Here is a 19,471-nt window from a genome sequence, read left to right as displayed (position 1 = left end):
GTAGCGCGACTGAAAAAAAGAAAAAGACACACACACACACACACACACACACACACACACGCACACACCGTGGAGTCTCCCCCCAGTTTAAAAACCAGTTGTAGGCTATAAACACACTGGATTCTCCCCCCAGTTGAAACCAGTTGACCGTTTTCATTCACATTTCATTTCCCCATTCTCTCAGCTTTCTGATGCCCCCCATCCCTCCCCCCTCCACACACCCCACAGAGTTCACTCTTCATTTTAACACGGTTCAACACACTTAATACCATGCTGAACAGCAGACATCATCAAATATAAACATCAACCACGGACGTCTTCCTCGTCTTTGTGCTCTAACGCCACTTTAAATTCATTATCCACACCGACCCATTCAGCCTCAGTCACTGGGCTTAACCTCTGACAAGCGTTTTGACTTTTCTGATGCTCTATTATTTGCCATTGTGTGCACTATTAACCTGCCAGAGGCACACACCATTACAAGTATAGACCCATTAGACCTGCGGTGCAGCAGTGCATTGTGCAGCACTTTGCCCTTGCACAGTGTTTAAACAAAATTCCCAGTTCGCCCAGGGGCCTAACTGCTTCAAGCACCACTTGAATGCTCATTTGACTGGTTGCAAATAAATGGAATGTATGAAATGTTTACAGGCAAAAATTCACACCTACATTTCACACTTTAGGAAGAGCCCACGTTATATAAGACTATAATTATCACCTTAGAAAAGTGAGATTATTGTCTCTTTATGTTTGTGAAATCTCTACGATCAACCTACGCTCTTATCTATAAATGGAGAGACGCTGGAGCAGCTGGATTTTCTTGTTTGGGACTGGTTTAGGAATTTAACTGTTATTGGCTACATCTCCAGGCTACATGGCATGGATGAAACCACTGAAGGTGTTCCATTAACAGGAAACCTGTCACATTTTTGAACACTGTGTCTATTGTGTTGAAACAGCAGGAGACCCCCACACCCGGCTGAGCTGGTTAACAACAAGAGTTTTAATAATAATAGATGTGTGAGGTGAAGGGGGATGTTAAGATGGGGGAGAGTGAATTCATAATGTCTCTCCCTCCCTTGGAGTGTGTGCAGTCTGTCAGTCAACATGGACATAATGGGTGTGTGTGTGTGTGTGTGTGTGTGTGTGTGTGTCTGTAACACTGGCCCGAGAAACCACTTCATGGATAACCGTGGCAACAAGACGTAAAAACCTGAATTATTCAGTGAGCATGTCTGAAACTTACAGTTGAGTAAGCACAGACAGACCTACACATATTCATACACTCATAAACACACACGCACACACACACACACACACACTGAAGCTTTCCTGAGTGTTTTCATACAAAAACATTCACACAACACACAACACACAACACACAAAGCCATACAGTTACTACTACACAAACCCAATGTGTCGCCTAATAAAAGAATGCAGGTGCAAAGTATCTATGTGCATATGCATCACTACATTGGCTGGATGGAGTTGCACACTTGTCAGCAATATTTGGGTCTCTCATCATTGTGTCAGACACATGCCCCAGGAGAGGAAGGTCAGTGTGATGTTAGCATGTAATATTAAAACTGCAGTGCAGAGAGTGAGGGTTATGTTATGGTATGTGTGAGGAAATGTCATCATGAGCTCAAATAATCTCACTAAGACCTTCAAACTAGCAAGAGGCCAGAGCTTAGTGGAATCTATATGAGAATAAAGACCGGACATTGTTGTTTGCATGTGTGTCAGCGTGTTGCATGGTGTAAGAAGTTCAGCAGGAGGCCTTAAGCTCCGTGGGAGGCCTACACATGACACAGATCTGACACAGACCTGTTGCTGTTACATAGCTGTATTATACGCACCCCTAAAGTCTATGATGAAATGGTTTTCCGCTGTAAGAATGGTGTCAGCTTGTGTAAGCTCAGCTCATGTGCAGTTTAAAGACAACTGTAACAGGAAGTGTGAGTTTAACATACAGGCTCACAGATTTGTGTTGATTGAGAAAATCCATATGCAATACATTTGCAAACTGTGGCGTGTATCTTTAGTTGCATTAAGTAAAGGATCTGAGTACTTCCTCCTCCACCTCAACAAACTCTGTAAACACATGCACATAGTGAACATTAGGGTAAGGGACAGATCCTCTTGTCAGCTCTCACTTTTCCTTTCTACTTCCTCATCCAGCATGAACATATGTCATCACCTCAAGCTCAACCCTGGCCTGACTTTATCAGAGTGTTGTTGTTGTGTACGCACATAACCTACACTGTTGAGACTGTTGCTTCCAGAGAAACAGACTTCAGGTTGACTGGAGTTTTCCCTCCACACGGGGGAGCTGTTGAGCTGTTTCCTCTGTGCTGTCTTTGCTTTGAGAGACCATAGAGAGAAAGAGCACCGGAAAAAACAAGCTGAGTGGGACAGTTTTATCTCAGGACATAGTACATTATATTCACTTTATGGGATCATTAATTGTTCTCTGATCAATGCCAATGAGTCAGGGTTTTGATTGTCAACACAGAAACACTCAGGAGGTCAGAGGTCAGTATCAAACACACCTGTGGAGAGACCACTGCCTCTGGAGATTTACCAACATCAGATGATTATTGAAACCAGGGCCTGCTTCAGACAAGGCCCATTAAATACACTGTTGCCTTGGACACCATTAGTTGTAGGGATGCCAAGAAGGAGGAAGACATTGCTACAGATGTACTTTGAAAAGTCAGTTTCAGGTGTTGTGTGTCACTTAAATTGTTAAAATTGTATTTAAAAATAAATAAATGAATAAAAAGATAGAGAGAGAGACTCTGCTCACATTTACCTGCATCCTGATAGAGGAAGCTTGAAGGACAACTGACACTGAAGGCTTTGAGAGTGAGTGACCTACTGAGCCCGAAAATATATTGAAACAGCGGTTAGTTTCAGTTTTAGTTATGTAACAAAAGCAGTGAATGTACTCTGCCAGTGCTCAACCAGTCATCATGGGTCTGTTACAGTGATATTTAGCAGATTAACACACCTCTACTCTACTGCTCTGCTGGTAGCCGGCCATTTTGTTACTGCAGAGGTTGAAGTGTCTGTTAAAATTCAGTCCAAATCACACTGCTGACTGCTCCATGAGAATTTTTTTTTACTGACATCTGGTCTTTAAGTGTAGATGTATGGACTGAAAGGTGTATTAAAGACAAGTGCTCTTTAGTACAATAACAGACACTGGCATCAAAGACTCTGTAGTTTGATTATGTTTTTATGAAATCATACAGAGATACAAGGTTATGTTTAACCCTGTAAATGGTGTGAAACAGGATGGAAAAGTGTAATTGTGAAATAATAAAGTTTTTATAAAATCATTACAATGGTTCTTAAATATCTGGATGGAATGAAATCACAGGCAGACGTCTCATTTGTAGGAAATAAAAAACTCCAGAAACAGCCCTGATTGAAGACCAAGGAATATTCAATAACATAAACTGTCTGTCTGTTCCACACATTGATTGCCATGATTTCAGGCTGCACTCCAAAGCACTCACTTTTTCTGCATGCTTGTCTTCCCTCAGGGCAATAAATCAAACCGCAGCCCCAGAGCCATACTACATCCTATAGGCTACTGTTTGTATACCACACTCACATTGAACACAAATCACTGCAACTGATATGTGTGCACACATTCACTCACAGTGGAGGACAACTGCAGCTGAGGAGAAACTTGTAAGTCCACATTCCTGGTTGTTGCACAATGAGCCAGCTCTGAATGGAGGACGAGGGCAGCGGCAGCATGTAACCTCTAGATGGCAGTATAGGATTCTAATGCAGCCATGTAGAGGCAGTGCAAAACTTTTACAGTAAAGCAAGGAAAGTAGAGGAGAGGAGGGACGGAGAGCAAGAAGCTGCAGCTAAATTCATTGTGGACTGTAATGAATGGATGTCATGACAGTAAATCACACTTTTTTGGTCATATCCATCAGCATTGTCTGTGAATGCCTCTTCTGGGGAAAACTGCAACCAGCACTTTGCCTACACGCCCCCATGACAGCGTTTCTTCAAAACACATCAACAATAATCCTGCAGTGTTATGGAGACAGATGTGTCCAGTATCCAATGGACTGTCAGTGATTTCTGGCCAAAATTTCAACAGGGCTGCAGAGAGTAATCTGATCAAGTTTTTATTGCAACTGTTGACTGAGTCAGGCCTTTCCCATTAAAACTGATGCGTGCGTGTGTGTCTGTGGAGTTGGTGCAGTGTGTGGACCGACAGTGAATATGCCAGTGTGTCTGTATACAATGTGTCTTTGTGAGTCCTTGGCTGTGCGTTGGAGAAAAAAGATCTAGCTGTTACTAGAGAGAGGGGGAGAGAGACAGAGAGATAGTGAGAGGAGAGAGGAGAGAGAGATGAGTGGTTGGGGGTCTTCCCTTTCTCCACAACATCTTTTCCATGTGTCTCTGTCCCTGGCTTTGTTCTAATTTTAACCTCTGTTTTCCCCTTTTGTCCCTTTTCTTAACTCTTTCTATCAATAGAACATTGCGATTCCTGATTTTTTTTCTGTGCTATCTCTTCCTCCTTCCCTTCAATCTTATTTCACAGTTTCTCTTTGCTTTACTTCACTTTAGCAGATGCTTTCAAACACTTAGATTCCTCATAAATACTAATATTAGCTTCCTTGAACGCACAAAAGGTAAATGCCTCACCGAGATCAGATCTTACATGCACTCCAGTTCATTTTCTTTCCCCACAAATGTGACCTGTCTCTGTTCCTTTCATCTTCCACTACCACTGTTTTAAAAAAAATGTAATGATACTTTCTTTAGCTCTGCTTGCTCTTTTGTTCCCTTCCTTCTAGCTTTATCTCCTTCCTTACTACTCCTAAGAAAAGAGGGGTGGGGGTCTTCATATACAGTGTTATGTTAGCAATGCTATGCACAATGGTGCACTGCCTTAGTTTATCATTTTAGCATGCTAACATTTGCAGCATTTGCTGCTACAAAACACACATTATAGCTGAGGCTGATGGGTTTTTTGAATGAATGGACATTAGTATCTGTACCAACTTTCCAACAGTTTTTAGTGCACATGACGTAAAACAGAAGAGTTGACCTGCGTCTTGAGTCAATAATCTCAGAATCAAGTTGATGGTGAAAGTTCAGAGGAAGTTTTGAAGGTTCATCCTCTGGGGACTCTGAACATCAGTATAAAATGTCACTGTCAAATCAATATTACAGTCTGGACCATGACTGACCATGGAGCTGTGCTGTTATCATGCATGGCTAAAAACCACACGTCATGCAAACACACACAAACACACACACAGAAGCATTCCCAGTAACTAAGTTTTGGCGTGAACACAGATGTAATAGATCTCAGCACAGGACCAAAGCATCCTCACAAGATCTTGATCTTATTCTGTTACAGTTACAAAACCACCATCTGTGTGCATGAGAGACCTGACTGGACCACAGTCAGAAATGTTGTGGGAAGCCAAACTATTAAATAGAAATATGAAGTTGCCTCTGTGGAGAGAGACCATCAGAGAACGGCCTGCTGATCTACGTTTACTGTTGTTGCAGAATAGTTGCCCAGGTGTACATGTACTCAGATGATCTCCATGTACTACAGGTCCCAGTGACCAATGGGAGCCGGACACCTGTCGGAATGAGAGATGAGGTAGGAAAAACACAGAGGAGGGAGGGAGTGTGTTTGAATACAATAGAGAGAGAACAGAGAGAGACCTCAAGAATGAATGTATTTGTACAGAGAGAGAGAGAGAGCAGGAAGAAACAGTGAGCGGGGTGAGTGGAGGTCAGAGGCGGTCTATTGACACCACAGGTGCTTGCACTTCACATGCAGCATTCAACCCAACAGCGTCTGACTAAAAACAAGGCTGTTTTGTGTGTGTGAGAGCAGAGAGAAAATGTGTGTATGTGTCTTATTATGCAGCAGAGAAACACAACAACCCAGTTTATGCATGCATGGGCGCTGCACTGGAGAAAGAATGCATATGCATGTATCCATCTTGTTTTTGTTTGCCGTCATCTGAGAGGTTGTGTTTGTGTGTCTGTGGTGGTGGTTTGAGATCAGATTAATCAGCAAGTCTACCTGGCCTCGTCTGAAGCTCAGATACACACACACACACACACACACACACAGACATCAACACACTCACCAATGCCAGCTTGTCTAGCTGCTGAATTGTTAAACAACATCTATCTTCCCCCCTGAAGTTTATGTAACACTGATACTGGCACTCTACTTTCTACACAATTATAAACTTGTGTGTTCACAAGAGATCATTTCTGATTGATTATTGTGTTTCTTTTTTTTTCTTTTCTTTTTTTGATTTCCTCCTCTGCTCTTTGGTTGTGGTTAAGGAAAAACACACCAACACTAAGTTACTCCATCACTCAGTCAGCAGGCTGCAGCATAGCAGACATTCCTGCTGGGTGTAGTTAGGGAGTTGGAGAATGAAAATGGTTGCCAAAAAATCTGTTGCTCCATAGTGTGTGTGTGTTTTTTTTATGAGGAACCCAAGTTGTAATGTTGCTTGGCAGCAGGATTTGGGCGAGCTCGGCCTGTGACTGTGCAGCCTCCACGGCTCGCATGCCTCTCACAACATGATACGATGCCACTGATTTGGAGGAGGCCGGGTAAAGTTACCTGATGACATCTAGTGGCTTCAATTACCTTACCTTCACATCCTCTAAATTATTTCCTGTTTATGTCATTCAGATTGGACATCTCCGTTAATAAAATATGTCTTAAATCTCCCAATCTTCCTGCCCGAGTAGCACTACCACTTATCCCCTATTGCTTTAAAATGAACTCTAATCTGATTACTGGTTTCCAATAACTGCGATAACTGCTAACATGTTTTTAATCAAATTACAGATCACAGCAGTAATCTGTCTCTGTCAGCGCCCAGGAAAATGATTTAAAGCGTCTGAAGGCTAATTCTAAGAATCAAAATAGATCTTTACATGTTTGCACCCTGTACTTACTGTAACTGCAGTGATGGGAGTCTGTGATATTAATCTTACATAATTATTGATGCTATAGTCTAGAGGCTCCCAAGGGATTCGTTTTTGGGAAGGACAAAAAAACTGCACATATACTGTATATTGGTCTGTTAACATAGTGAAACAAATTGCAAAGTGTTGTTATTGCACTTTTTGCACAGATTAAACAAACAAGATACAAAGTGAGCATGTTTTTTTCTTATCCATTTTTTCATCTGCATGTGCATGTGTTTAGTCTGTGATCACCATATGTCTTTATCTTAGCATGGTGCCACACTTCATTCAAATCTTGTGATTGCTTCAAAGACACCTCCGTTTTCCAACTGTTCTATTAAAAGAGTCACTCAGACACTCATCAAAGGGACAGCCCACAGGTTTTAAATATCAAAGTCAGTTTATGTTTGATCAGTGTGTATAATGTCAATAGCGCCTTTTCATCTTTAAATGAAATTATTTATATGTCATCATCAGGCTTATGCTTGGAGACAACACATTTTTGATGCTTGTGGTAAAAAGTGTGAAGTGTGAAGTCATGGGGTTGCATTATGGGAATTGTATGATCCAGACTTTTTTAGGGCTAAACTGTAGAAACAAAAAACAAATCTCCACCTCCTGCTGCTTTTATTTGATGGATTCTTATTTTAAATCTGTTTGTCACAAGTTTCCTAACTTTATGAAAATGAAACGTGAAGCTAAACCTGGAAGTTGGTGCAGAAAGTTAGACCTCACTGGATGTGTGAACTTTTAGCAGTGGTCACTCACAACAGAGGAATGATTTCAGGAAAAGAATATGCTCACACTGCAGGATCATGTTCATATTAGTTGTCAAGTAAATGTGAGAGGGCAGGCAGGCAGGCAGGCAGGCAGAGGAACTAAATTAAAACACACCCCTTTCACACAAACTCTGACCCCCCCTCCTTTCATTTCTCATTCACTCAGTTCTATCTGACGCCGTCCTTCTCCCTCAGCCTCTCCTCTCGGAATCTTCTCTTTTTTCCCCCAACAGAAAACATGCAGGGAGGAGAGGAGGAGGAGAAAAGAAGCAACGCGTCGGAGGAGACAAGACAGAGAGGAAGCAGAGAAAGTTGGTAGAGGAGCGAGAGGGCGAGAGGAGAGGGGTCGACCAGATGGGAGGAAGGAAGGAAACCATCTCTATGCGGGCTCAAGTGCGAGATTAAAGGATTCTGCATAAATAAACAAATATATGAATCAAAGCCTATAATAAAAAAGGGAATTATAGGCGCGCCACCGCGTTGCGTGGACGCGGACAAGACAGCGGCGGTGCGCGCTGGAACAGCCAAGTCCTGTCTTTCTCTCTCTGGATTTTACTCCTCATGTTCCTCAAACTCTCGGTGAGCTTCACCAACTTTTGAAGTCAGTGGCTGGAAAAGTTTCCCCCGCCTCGGCCCTCCACTCAGCCTCCTCCCCGGCACACGAGAAGAAGAAGAAAGAGAAGAAGAAGCTCCGGAGGTGGAAGTGGTAGGAAGGAAGAGCGTTTTGTTTCTTCCGAGGAGTCCAGCTCGCCGCAGCCGGGGTTTAGGCGTTGGCACCCGGGCAGGCAGTCCCTCGCCATGGCCGGGGCCAAGCCGGGAGTCCACGCGCTGCAGCTCAAACCCCTGTCCGTCCACGAAACGCTGAAGAAGGGGGGCAAGTTCATCAAGTGGGACGAGGTGAGAATGAAATGTTTGAAAGTGAGGCAGACATGTGTCGCTGTGGAAGGAGCCGCTGCTGATGTGATCAGCTCTGACTAACACACAGACATGAGACATGAGACATGACAGCCTGTTGGTGACAGTAGGCCCGCCGTGGCGAGCTGACACGCGAGACTGACGTGCGTGCGTGTGTGTTAGTTAGTTAGTTAGTTACTAAGCTTCATACACTAGATAATGTGTGTATGCAGTGTGCAGGTGTGTGTGCACAGAAACCCACCATAGGTGCGTGGGTGGTGTGTGTTTGTGTGTGTGTGTGTGAGAGACAGAGAATCTAGTAAAAAATTCCCCTGCTGTTGCCAGCAGGCAATCAGTGCTTGTATGTGTGTGTTGTGTTTTGTGTGAATTCTTGTCAAGCCGGTTTTTCCTCGGGCTCATGTTGAGTTGAGACGCCTCCTCTCCTCTCTCTGAGCTCCTGCTCCCTCTCTGCTCCCTCTCTGCTCCCCAGCGGATTAGAGCAGAAAGCACCTGTCCAGCTGGGAGTCAGGAGGAGCTGCCTCTGTTTTCTAGGGATTTGGAAGTTCTGAGTAGCACCTTGATCTACAAAACAGGCCCAGAAATGTCACCTTGCTGTATACATTGTTAATGTATGGAAGGGTAAAGGTCTCTAAACCACCTTTGCAAAGTTATAAATAGTTTTCCTGGCTCTATTTTTCCCTCTGTACATCAGATGTGGTGTCTAGCAACCCTGGCATGAACTTTACTGTGTCACTGACCCTAATAGATGTCTCTGTGTGTGTGTATGTGTGTGACAGTTCAGGGCCATTCTGTAGTTGTCTCCACAGACAAAGTAGGTGTGTGTGTCCATGTGTCTGAGCAGCCATCAATGATTAACTCAGCGGTGGACTGATCCACCCTGACTGCAGGCCTGTGTCTCCCACTTGGAAACCCCTGTCCTGGATTCACAACACAATTGTGTGCAACATGTGTGCGCCATTGTGGAGAATAGATATGAGGTCAGGTGTGGTGTTGACACTTAAACATATAAACATGCACAAGCGTGTGCACATACAATCTTAAGCTGCTAAGGGCCATTAAAAGGAAAAGAATGAACAACATAAGCAACTGAAATAAACAGCGTATTAGCAACAGAGCCTCACACACATTGTAATAATGACGTGATATTCCTGCGTGTGAACTTCTGTGTGTGTGTGTGTGTATGTGTGTGTCTGGCCTCCGAAGAAGGGTGCTGTCACGCAAACAGTGAATACCATGTCCTTTTGATTTCCTTTTTTTCTCTCTCTCTCTCAAACACACACACTAACTCTCTCTGTCTATCTCCATCTCAAAGGGAATTCCCAGGAAATGGTTATACTGGTGATTAAGTGTGTGAACACTCGAAAACATGTGCAACTTTTCTTCTTTCCTGTCCCTTATCCCCTCCTCCGCTCTGTTTACCATTTCTCACTAAAATCAACAAATGTATTATAGAGAATAAATGGAGAGAAAACAAGTTTGTAGAGAGGAGGAATGTGGGAAAGATGAGAGAAGAAAAGGAAAAAAGAACGTGAGGAATACTTTTGTGCATGGACGAGGTGCCAAAGACGCTCTATTGTGAAACGTCAGTGTCATAAATGAGATCATGGTTGAGGTTAAACAGGTTTGATCTACAACCACTCCTCAAATTAACTCCAGGAGCTGTCTCATAATTCAGGATTTGAGCGAATGTGAAGACCGAGACTGAGCAAATTCCAGGACCCCTTTAAATCTAGAACAGAACTAAAGCATAAAGTTCTGTTTTTTTCTTTTTCAGTTTATGCAGTCAATCAGCCGGTGGTAGTGATCCGGGCTCTCGTCTTTCATAGAGTGATTGTGACTGTTGTGAGATGATGCTTCTACAGTACTTGCCCCAAACTAAACTAAGTGAAGAAAGTGCAGATTGTAAGGAGAAGTCTGCCATCATTACGCCCTAGATATCTCTTAGTGTTCTTAAAAAGCTCTTTTCAGTTATTAATTTGATTACAGGATGTCATCGGCACTCTTCTTTGCATTTCCAAGTTGTGCTGAAGCAATTAATTCATATTTGGATGAGTAGTTAATAGAAAATCAAATTAACCAACAACCTTTATAACTGATTTATTGTTTAAGGTTTTTATCAAAGTGAAATGCTAAACTAAACACATCTGGTTGATGTGGGAATTAGCTGCTTTTCAGGTCTGTCAATACAAATTGAATATCTTTGAGTGTTGCAGTAAGTGCATCAAGCTCTTCTGGTATTTTATGGACAGTTAATTTAGTAACTAAACAAACAGGCTCTTCTGCATCCAGCATTAATCCATAAATAAGACACTTGTGTTGTTCTCCAGGTCAGAAGCTCATTCAAGAAACAGCAGGACTTTCCTGTTTGATCCTTTAAGTGGTTTTCCTGCTCTTTCATGTACAGGAGAGAGATTAAAACAGTCCAGGCAGCACGTCAGGAAGTATTTTTTGAATCTTGCCCTTTAATCCCTGATATCAAGGCATCGTTTCCGAATGAAGTTTATTTTGTAAATTATTCCAAATCCATGGCGTGTAGCACGAAAATACATTTTCCCCAACTTCAGAGCGGACTCTGGGGACACCAAAGGTTATCCATTTCAAATTAAGCATGACTCAGTCTGGCTCTGTTGTGCAGGAAACAAATACAATTTAGTCCAATTGTGCAACAAAAATAATTGAACCAGTAGTAGCCCTCGATTTTATTTCCACAGAGGGTTGGTTAGAATTTATTGGGGTTAATATGTGAGATCTGTTGATTACCTAGACATGTGTTTGATTCAGATGTGATCTACCTCGTCATGTCAGAGCCGTGTGTGTGTGTGTGTGTGTGTGTGTGTTTGGAGGTTTGAAGTGAGTGGTCTAATGGGGACAGAGTGGTTATTTTAGTGTCTGTCTGTTCTATTAGGAAAGTTGACCAATGGGCTTCTGTCCCAAAAACTTGGTGTGTTCCTTTAAGGACTTAGCAAAGTGAGAAAAGAATTAGGACAGACACACACAGACCAGAGAGAGCCTGAGGGCAGTGCAGTTTGTTTACATGAAAACCCCACTTCTGACCCCATCCCTCTTTCCCCCCTCTTCCTCATCACTCTATCCCTCTCCCACACGGCTCATATCTTCACCCTTCTCTATTACTCTTCGTAGTATCCCCTTGTAGTCCTTTTGTCTCACAACAAAACCTCCGTTTCTCAATGGCTTTGGGAATTCTACTGTAGGCCCATCAAATGACATACAAACACACACACACACACACACACACACACACACACACACACACACTGACTCATGCAGGGGGGAGGAGGAGGAGGAGGAGGAGGAGGAGGAATGCATTCCAAATTGACCCTCTTTTCGTCTGCGCTCCGGCTTGTGTACACATGTGCGCTCACATGCGTGTGTGCGTGTGTGGTTGTTTTGTTCTGGGTGTGTGTTTCACGTTGAATGACTTCCTGTTCAAGCTTGTTGTAAGGCTCCAGAGCCAAACCATTTTCCTTCTCTCTCTCTCCCTCCCTCCCTGTGTCTCGGCCTCAGCCGCTGCTGCCGCTCCGCCCTCTGCAGCCCGGCCACAATTCAATTTTGTTGAATTCCGCCTGGAATTCAGTTAAAATTCCTCCTAAACAACCAATTAAACAAACACAGACAGACAGTTTGTCTACAGAGCCGCTTGGCTCTCAGTGTGCTGTGGAGCGCCTTGATATGCATCTTAAAAGTACACAGAAATCAAATAAATAATCATTTCAACACGTTACATTATCTTTTGTCTCCTTTGCACAGTGTTTGCAGGTTTCAGTCCACTTGATTATCCTAGCATTCAAAACACTTCTGCATTGCTACTTCCCTGTACTTTCTGCACCTGTGCATGTATATTATTTCAAACCAAGCACATTATATGCATTTTTCATATTTAAAAAGACAGGAGGCCAAATCTCAGTCTGCAAACACTTTGGTCTTTGGTTAGAACAGTGTGAGAAAAACGCATGTTTCTTCCACTTTTGCCGGGCTCCATTTGTTTATATTCACATTCACAAGAAAACTAGGGCTTGTAAACAAAGTCGCATGGGATCACAAGTTGTCCATTAATTGGACAGAGCTTTGGGGACGTGACATCCTTTTGAGATTAGGGGTTTTGGGTCCATTTCAAGTCCCTGTAACTTGAGCAAAACATGATGAACCATGAAATGTTGCATTTCAGGGTTGTTTCCTGCAATTTGGTTGGGATTACTTCTCAGCTCCTATATAGACAGCAGCACAGCAGCAGAAAAAGAGGTCAGAACTAAAACTACTAAAACTAAAGGCCTGGCGACAGTTTAACGCTGTTATTTTCCTCATTGTTTATTTGTGCTTGTCAAACCAGACTGACAACAGACACTTGTTCTCCATTCATACAGATCCTGACAAGTCATTTTTGGATTTGCTGTTGGATCTTAGCGCCCCCATCTAAAGATGAAGTGTGTTTATGTATTGATTGACAGATGTGAGTTCCTGCCCAGGACTTTGGCCGTTGGTTCACTGTGAAACTGTAGAAGGAATATCTCCTCACTGCTGCCAGGCTGAGTCTGGGTCCAAGCGGCCTCTGACAGCACTTCGCCACATTAACATAAGTTTGAGCATATTTCAGCTCAAAAGCTTGAGATGCTTGTGTGAGGGATTTAAAATGACCCATTACTTAAAGTTTAAAACAGTTGAAAGTGGAGAACAGACAAAAAGTATGGTCCTCTGTTAACTTTGAATTTGCGGCTGGTGATTTCCAGGTTATCTTGGACTTGTGGATAAGCAAATGTAGATTTACGTAAAGACAAGAAGTCACAAGCCTGAGAAAACTGGCTGCTCCACCAGTGAGATTTTACAGACTGATAATAACAATAAAGACCTGTGTCCTGTTCTCATTAAGCCGGAGAATAGCTTTTGCCATCCAGCATTCGATGTCTTAAACAACTTAAAAGGAACAAAAACCATAAATGCTCTCAGTTGCTTTCTTCTCTGCTAACATAGTGGGTAATAAAATCTAAAGCCCATTATTTATTATGCTGTATCCGGTTCATTAGGTATGCTTAAAAAGCATCAGAGTGCTGCAGGAAGTCTATGTAACTCTCTTGTCCCCAAGTGAATGTTTTTGATTTATTTTTGTTAAATGTCTGGAATATGTCTGCGGTTAAAACAGATTTTATTCTGCAAAATAAAATATTCCAATTTCGAACTTTTACCTTGATTGTATAATGAAGGCATACGTAGCTGTGACTCACACACTAATTCCATTAGGATGATCTATTTAGTGGACTGAAAATATCTTCCCAGAGTAAAATGCACATCACTTGATCCTTCTTATAAATTCTCCTCCTGTGTATTTTTATCTCCTGCAGGTTGAGACGTGTTTGTTGTCATACTTTTTTCCTGCTCCTTATGATGCCACAACACTGATGGAAAGAGACCCACTGTAGTAGCCTGATATGATCACTGTGCACCAGAAGTGAGATGAATAAGATATTTTCAGAGTATTCCAAGTAACTCTGTTCACATGTCAGCGTTTACTGCTCACACAGCACGCACTACTTTTTGATATATGAGAGTGCCAACAGGAGGGAAGAGGATTTCATAATTTCTTGGAAAGCATCTGCACCTGAAATGCGACAGTCTATTTCTCAAAAATAAAAACACGTCTTGTCTTGGAGACACGTCTCATTTGTAAGCAGAAGTGCTTTGTCATTGTGACCTTAGAGGAAAAGGCAGTGGGCTCCACTTTCATGCCAGTTGTTCCTGTGTGTGCCAGTATTGTCAGAAAGTGGATATGTTGGTTCTGCGTGAGATTGATACACGGAAGCAACAAGCACACAAACTGTGGTTACGAGATTAGTGAAGGGGGAAGATGTTCTGGAGACGAGGAGGAAATGCAGGCTTGTGTGAGGTTGTGACGCCGCGCTGAGAAACACTGCTGACATCCTGGCAGAGTGGTGAGAAACGAGGGATGGATGGACAGAGGGAGGGAGATGGAGAGTTAAGGAGAGAGGGGTGGAAGGTCAACCACAGCCACATGTGAAGTGTGGGACTGACATCTGGACTGCTCCAGCTCTTCTCCTCCTCTTTCACAATTTTTCCTCCATTCATTCGGCCTACACACACACACATGTGCAGCGGCTCCGTGATATCTGTAACTTACACGCCGTCATTTGTCATTTTTCCTTCTCTTTCTCTTCCTCCTTTTGACTTTGACTTTTGTTCTTCTCTGTCTGCTTCCTGTCTTTTCTGTTGTGTTCCTGTGTTGACTTTTACTTTTGTTTCCCCTGCGTCCTCCACTTTCTTCCCTTTCTTTCTTTCTCGACTCAGTTTCTTATGACTGGTTTGCTCTGACCTGGTTTTTGTGGCTGTCTCGTGGAAAGAAAAAATATCCAGCAGGTTTTTTTGAGGTGGGAAAAAAATCCTTGTTTTCACATCTTCAGATGGAAGATGTAGTAGAAGTTAAGAAACACTTCATAATTCATCAAATTTGATTATTTTCTTTTTGTCAGTCTTTTTAATCAGAGCTTTGAAATGTAATTAAAAATTCAAAGCAGGCAGTTTGTGTTTTTTCTTTGTCGGACCATTAAACAGTGTTTGAAACTCCCTTTCCAATTTGTGAAATGGTGAGACTGATCCAACAAAGTTTATAGGTTTTTGAAGTTGCAAGGTGGATGTTAATGTTCATACAATCAGGATTTGAGCTCCAAGGGGAGACTTTCTTAAAGGGATACTTCACCCAAAATCGATAATTCACCAATTTTCTACTCACCGTCATGCCAAGGAAGTGTTTGGAGAACTTCCAGAGTCATCAAAACGCTTTTGGAGTTCCAGGGTTGCGGCTGGCAACGGATTTTCATATAATGGCGGTGGATAGATTTCACTTTTGAATGGTCCAAAACACACACTATGAAACATCCAGATACCTCCATACTGCTCGTCTGTACTGACCCAAGTGTCCTGAAGCCGCGACATGAGATGTTCTTCTGTGTTAACATCATACATCCAATGGTTTACAACGTCAAACAATCATCTTGCGGCAATCCCGCGCATCTCGTGCAGCCACTGGGAGCTATGACTACAACAAGGCTAACAGAGATCAAATTAATTTTTTCCGAACAACTTTTTTATGTCGCGGCTTCAGGACACTTGGGTCTGTACAGATGAGCAGTATGGAGGTATTTGGATGTTTCACAGTGTGTGTTTTGGACCATTATATGAAAATCTGTTGCCAGCCGAACTCCAAAAGCGCTTTGATAACTCCAAATGTTCTCCAAACCCTTCCCTGGCATGATGGTGATGGTGAGTAGAAAATTGGTGAATTATTGATTTTGGATGAGGTATCCCTTTTAAACTGTGCCCAGTTATCCTGAATTATATGATTCATTACATCTCCTCACTATCACTGATCTTTGGCCTGGGTGTTTGGCGCAGCCACAAAAACTTTCAGACGTGGTCTAGACGGCATTTTGTACAAATTAGTTTGTTTAAATCTCAAATTTCACGTGCGCTGATCAGTTCTCTGAAGGAAAAAGGGTAACAACTGAGAGAAATAGAGAAAGAAAAGGCAGGGGCAGAATTTGGCATTTCCAACAGTGGGACAGGATCTCAACATGGCACCTGGCTTAATGAAACCTGTGTATACACTGGGGTATTGTTCAGCATGAAGAACATGGCTCTGCCTGACTGGGTGAATGGCTCATTTCCTGTGAATAAGGTCAGATCAGATGAAAGTTAATGACACCTGTGGATAAAGTGCAGGGAAAGAATGGGACACATAACAAGTATAGTGAGTAATACAATAACTCTTATATAAGCCTCAAATGCTAGTTTAATTCTGTCCTTTTATTCTATAGTTTTTTTTCCCGCTCTGGCCCCGCCCCTCCCTCTTTCCTCTCCTCACGACAGAGTCCAAAGGTTACCTGCTGTCATCAACTTTTACCATGTTGCCAAAGCAGCAGCTCAAACACACGCTGAGTGGACGGCGGCTTTTTTTCTCACACCACTCCTACAAGCTCACAGAGCACACACACACACACACACACACACACACACACACACACACACACACTGTGGCTGAGCAAAGGTGCACTCGGAGCAGCCACTTTTATCAGTTTCTCACTAATGGCTTTCTCCTGACTGATATTACACAACACACACAAACATACACTCAAGAAGTATGGTGAGGACGGTATGCAGGAAGGGAGATGGAGACATAGACAGAGATGGAGAGCAGCCATGTATCAACCAGTGTATGGCCTTTCAGGAGCTCATTAGCTGCTGGTTTTGTGACCTGGGCTTCAGAGGGTGGTCGGTCCAGAGAGTCAGGCCTTCTGGAGGGGGTCTGCAGAAAGACACATGATCTTTAATCAATTAAACTGGAAGAAAAGTGCTGGAGGGAGAGAACATGATTGACACGAAGAAAAGAAAGACAGACGTGAAAGAATGAAAAGCGCAGAAGGAAGTGAGACTTAGGAGGGGTTTTACATATGGTGGTTAATTAGGGAGTGGGGTGAGGTCCAATTATAGACCTCGCACAGAAAAACACTGTAGGGTGCGTGTTTATGGTAAACAAGGAATGTGTGTGTGTGTGTGTGTGTGTGTGTGTGTGGAGGGCGTGCGCTAATGATTTCCTGGTAAGGTTTCAAACATTTTCCCCTTAATTTCAACTGGAAACTGAAGAGCACTCAGAGAGAGAGACACTCAAACACATGCAGTACATTTTGAATTAAAACATGTTGATAATTATTTTCACCTTACATTTGTTTATTTGTTCTATTGAATGTTTTTTCTAACTAACTCCAAAAAACACCCGCAAAGATCCAAGTTTATAGTGGAAGCAACAATTCTTGTCATTTTAAAATCAACAAATGTTTTGTTTGGCTTAAATATCAAATCAATTGTAACTGAAGACAGAGTGAAGGTAGGAAGTTGAAAGAGTGGACGGCATATAAAAGAAGCAGGCAAGATAGGCAGAGGTAAATATAACAAAGACATCTGTGTGTGGTGGTGAAAGGCATCATTAGAAAGTAACTGGCAGGTACAGTATGTAAAACCCAGCCAGGCATTACATGCAAATACATCAGATCACAATGGTGTCTGTGTGTTCGTTGCTGCAGCCAGTGCAGGCTAGAAAGCTGTATGGGCGATGTTGTTATATTACTGGTCACATGAGCCCACAGATCACATTCCTCTGGGTAAATGTATGTGAGGATGTTTGTGAGTCTGGTCCCAGTGGAATTCCCCATCTACGGCGAAGTGTGTATTGACACTGGATATATCCTATGGTCGATTTATAGGGAGCAAGAGAGAAGGGAAACAAAGGTAGAGGGAGGAGAAGTAATGACAGAGACTGAGCCTGTTGTACAAAGGTTATATACACTGTAAAATGTGTCATCCAAATAGATAAAATGAAAAACAAAGTAGTTAAGACTTAAGATAACTCAGTGATTACATTCCCACAGAGGCCATTCAAACACTAAGGGTATATATAAAGTGTACGCACAAAAGGGTATATCAAACATTGTACTTGTGTGTTCTTTCCAGTATTACAAAAACAAGCTTTCAGCCCGTGTTAGCCATTCTTCAGTCCCATGTGTAGCAACTTAAACAGCCAAACCGAGCCAGATCTGACAACCACATTACACCAGCCATAGCAAACACAACAGGACGGCTGCCAATGTCAACACAGAGAGCATCTCCATGATTTACTTTCATTTGCTCTTGCACACCAACACAACCAGTATGAGCTCACAAAGCATACGGGGACTCTTTTGATATACTGCATCTGTTGCTAATGTATTTTGTCATTAACATCAAATGTCAGTATTGGTAGTGTGTTCAGAAGTGTAGTTCTGTTTGAACTGAAAAAGCCTGATACGTGGCCTTGAGGGGACAGAGGAATCTTTAGTGCTTGATTCATATGAAACAGGTTTCTGTTTCATCTGTAGCATTATACAGATGTGATTGGATTATTATTGTAGGATTAAAAGAGCAAAACATAATGTGTGTTGACCTACACGTTTTCTAACTGTAAACTGTGTTCTTATCAGTCTCAGGTAAAATGCAACATGATTGTTGATTGCTACATTCCAGATTGAGGCAGCCACTTTTAGTTTTGGATGGGGTTTGATATTATGATGTAGCAGTCTTTGCAGTCTTTGCAGTGAGTGGGTATTTACCCATGACCAAATGTCTGGTATGAATGGGTCAAACTCAGGTTAAAAACATATTCATTATCACATAGTTGCACAAGTTTTTTTTGTTTTTGTTTTACACTGAATGACTGCATGGCTGGGCACCACATCATTTTTTAACATATAAGAAGTCTTGCTACAAAATCATCATGCACCATGATAACAGTCTTTTTCTATGTATTTTAATATTGATCATCAAGAGTGATGGAGCATGAACCAGCTGTAAAAATGTACCATGAGATCGTTCATTATGTTCTACCTTCAAGCTGCCATCGTAATTTTAAACTAGAATTAGGGGCGCTGCTGGGGTGTGATCTCTGTCAACATGGGAATCAAACCCACGACCTTCAGATCAAGAGTCATGTTGTATAGACAGTCACATGATCATCTCTCTCTGAACACTGACATTAAAGGGATAGTTCAACATTTTGGCAAATTGGCCCATTGCCATAATCGCTATAGTCATAGCAGTAGGTTCATTACCTTTAATTGTAGGTGTAAGCTATTTTCAGTACGGCGGAGTGCAGCAGCAGGCTGCTCAGAGCTACGCTATGGAGGCTAACGGAATTTCTTGGTTTCCCTCATTAAACTCATCAAATT

The 19,471-nt window shown here is 42.4% G+C and overlaps 1 protein-coding gene across 1 annotated transcript in view; it reads left to right on the top strand.

The window, feature by feature from the left end:
• The first annotated feature begins 7,817 nt into the window (after positions 1-7,817).
• plcb3 (phospholipase C, beta 3 (phosphatidylinositol-specific)) overlaps positions 7,818-19,471 on the top strand; it is a 54,794-nt gene continuing 43,140 nt past the window's right edge. Inside the window, exon 1 of the mRNA XM_085760213.1 lies at positions 7,818-8,672. Within this exon, the coding sequence (XP_085616339.1) occupies positions 8,574-8,672 (99 nt within the window). The 5' untranslated portion in view covers positions 7,818-8,573. The remainder of the gene's footprint in view (positions 8,673-19,471) is intronic.

This window comes from Trachurus japonicus, chromosome 18 (genome assembly GCF_045865225.1).
Source record: "Trachurus japonicus isolate A0001 chromosome 18, Traja_1.0".
Taxonomy (NCBI): Eukaryota; Metazoa; Chordata; class Actinopteri; order Carangiformes; family Carangidae; genus Trachurus; species Trachurus japonicus.
The sequence above is the reverse complement of the archived record's forward strand: the minus strand, read 5'-3'. Positions and strand labels throughout refer to the sequence as shown.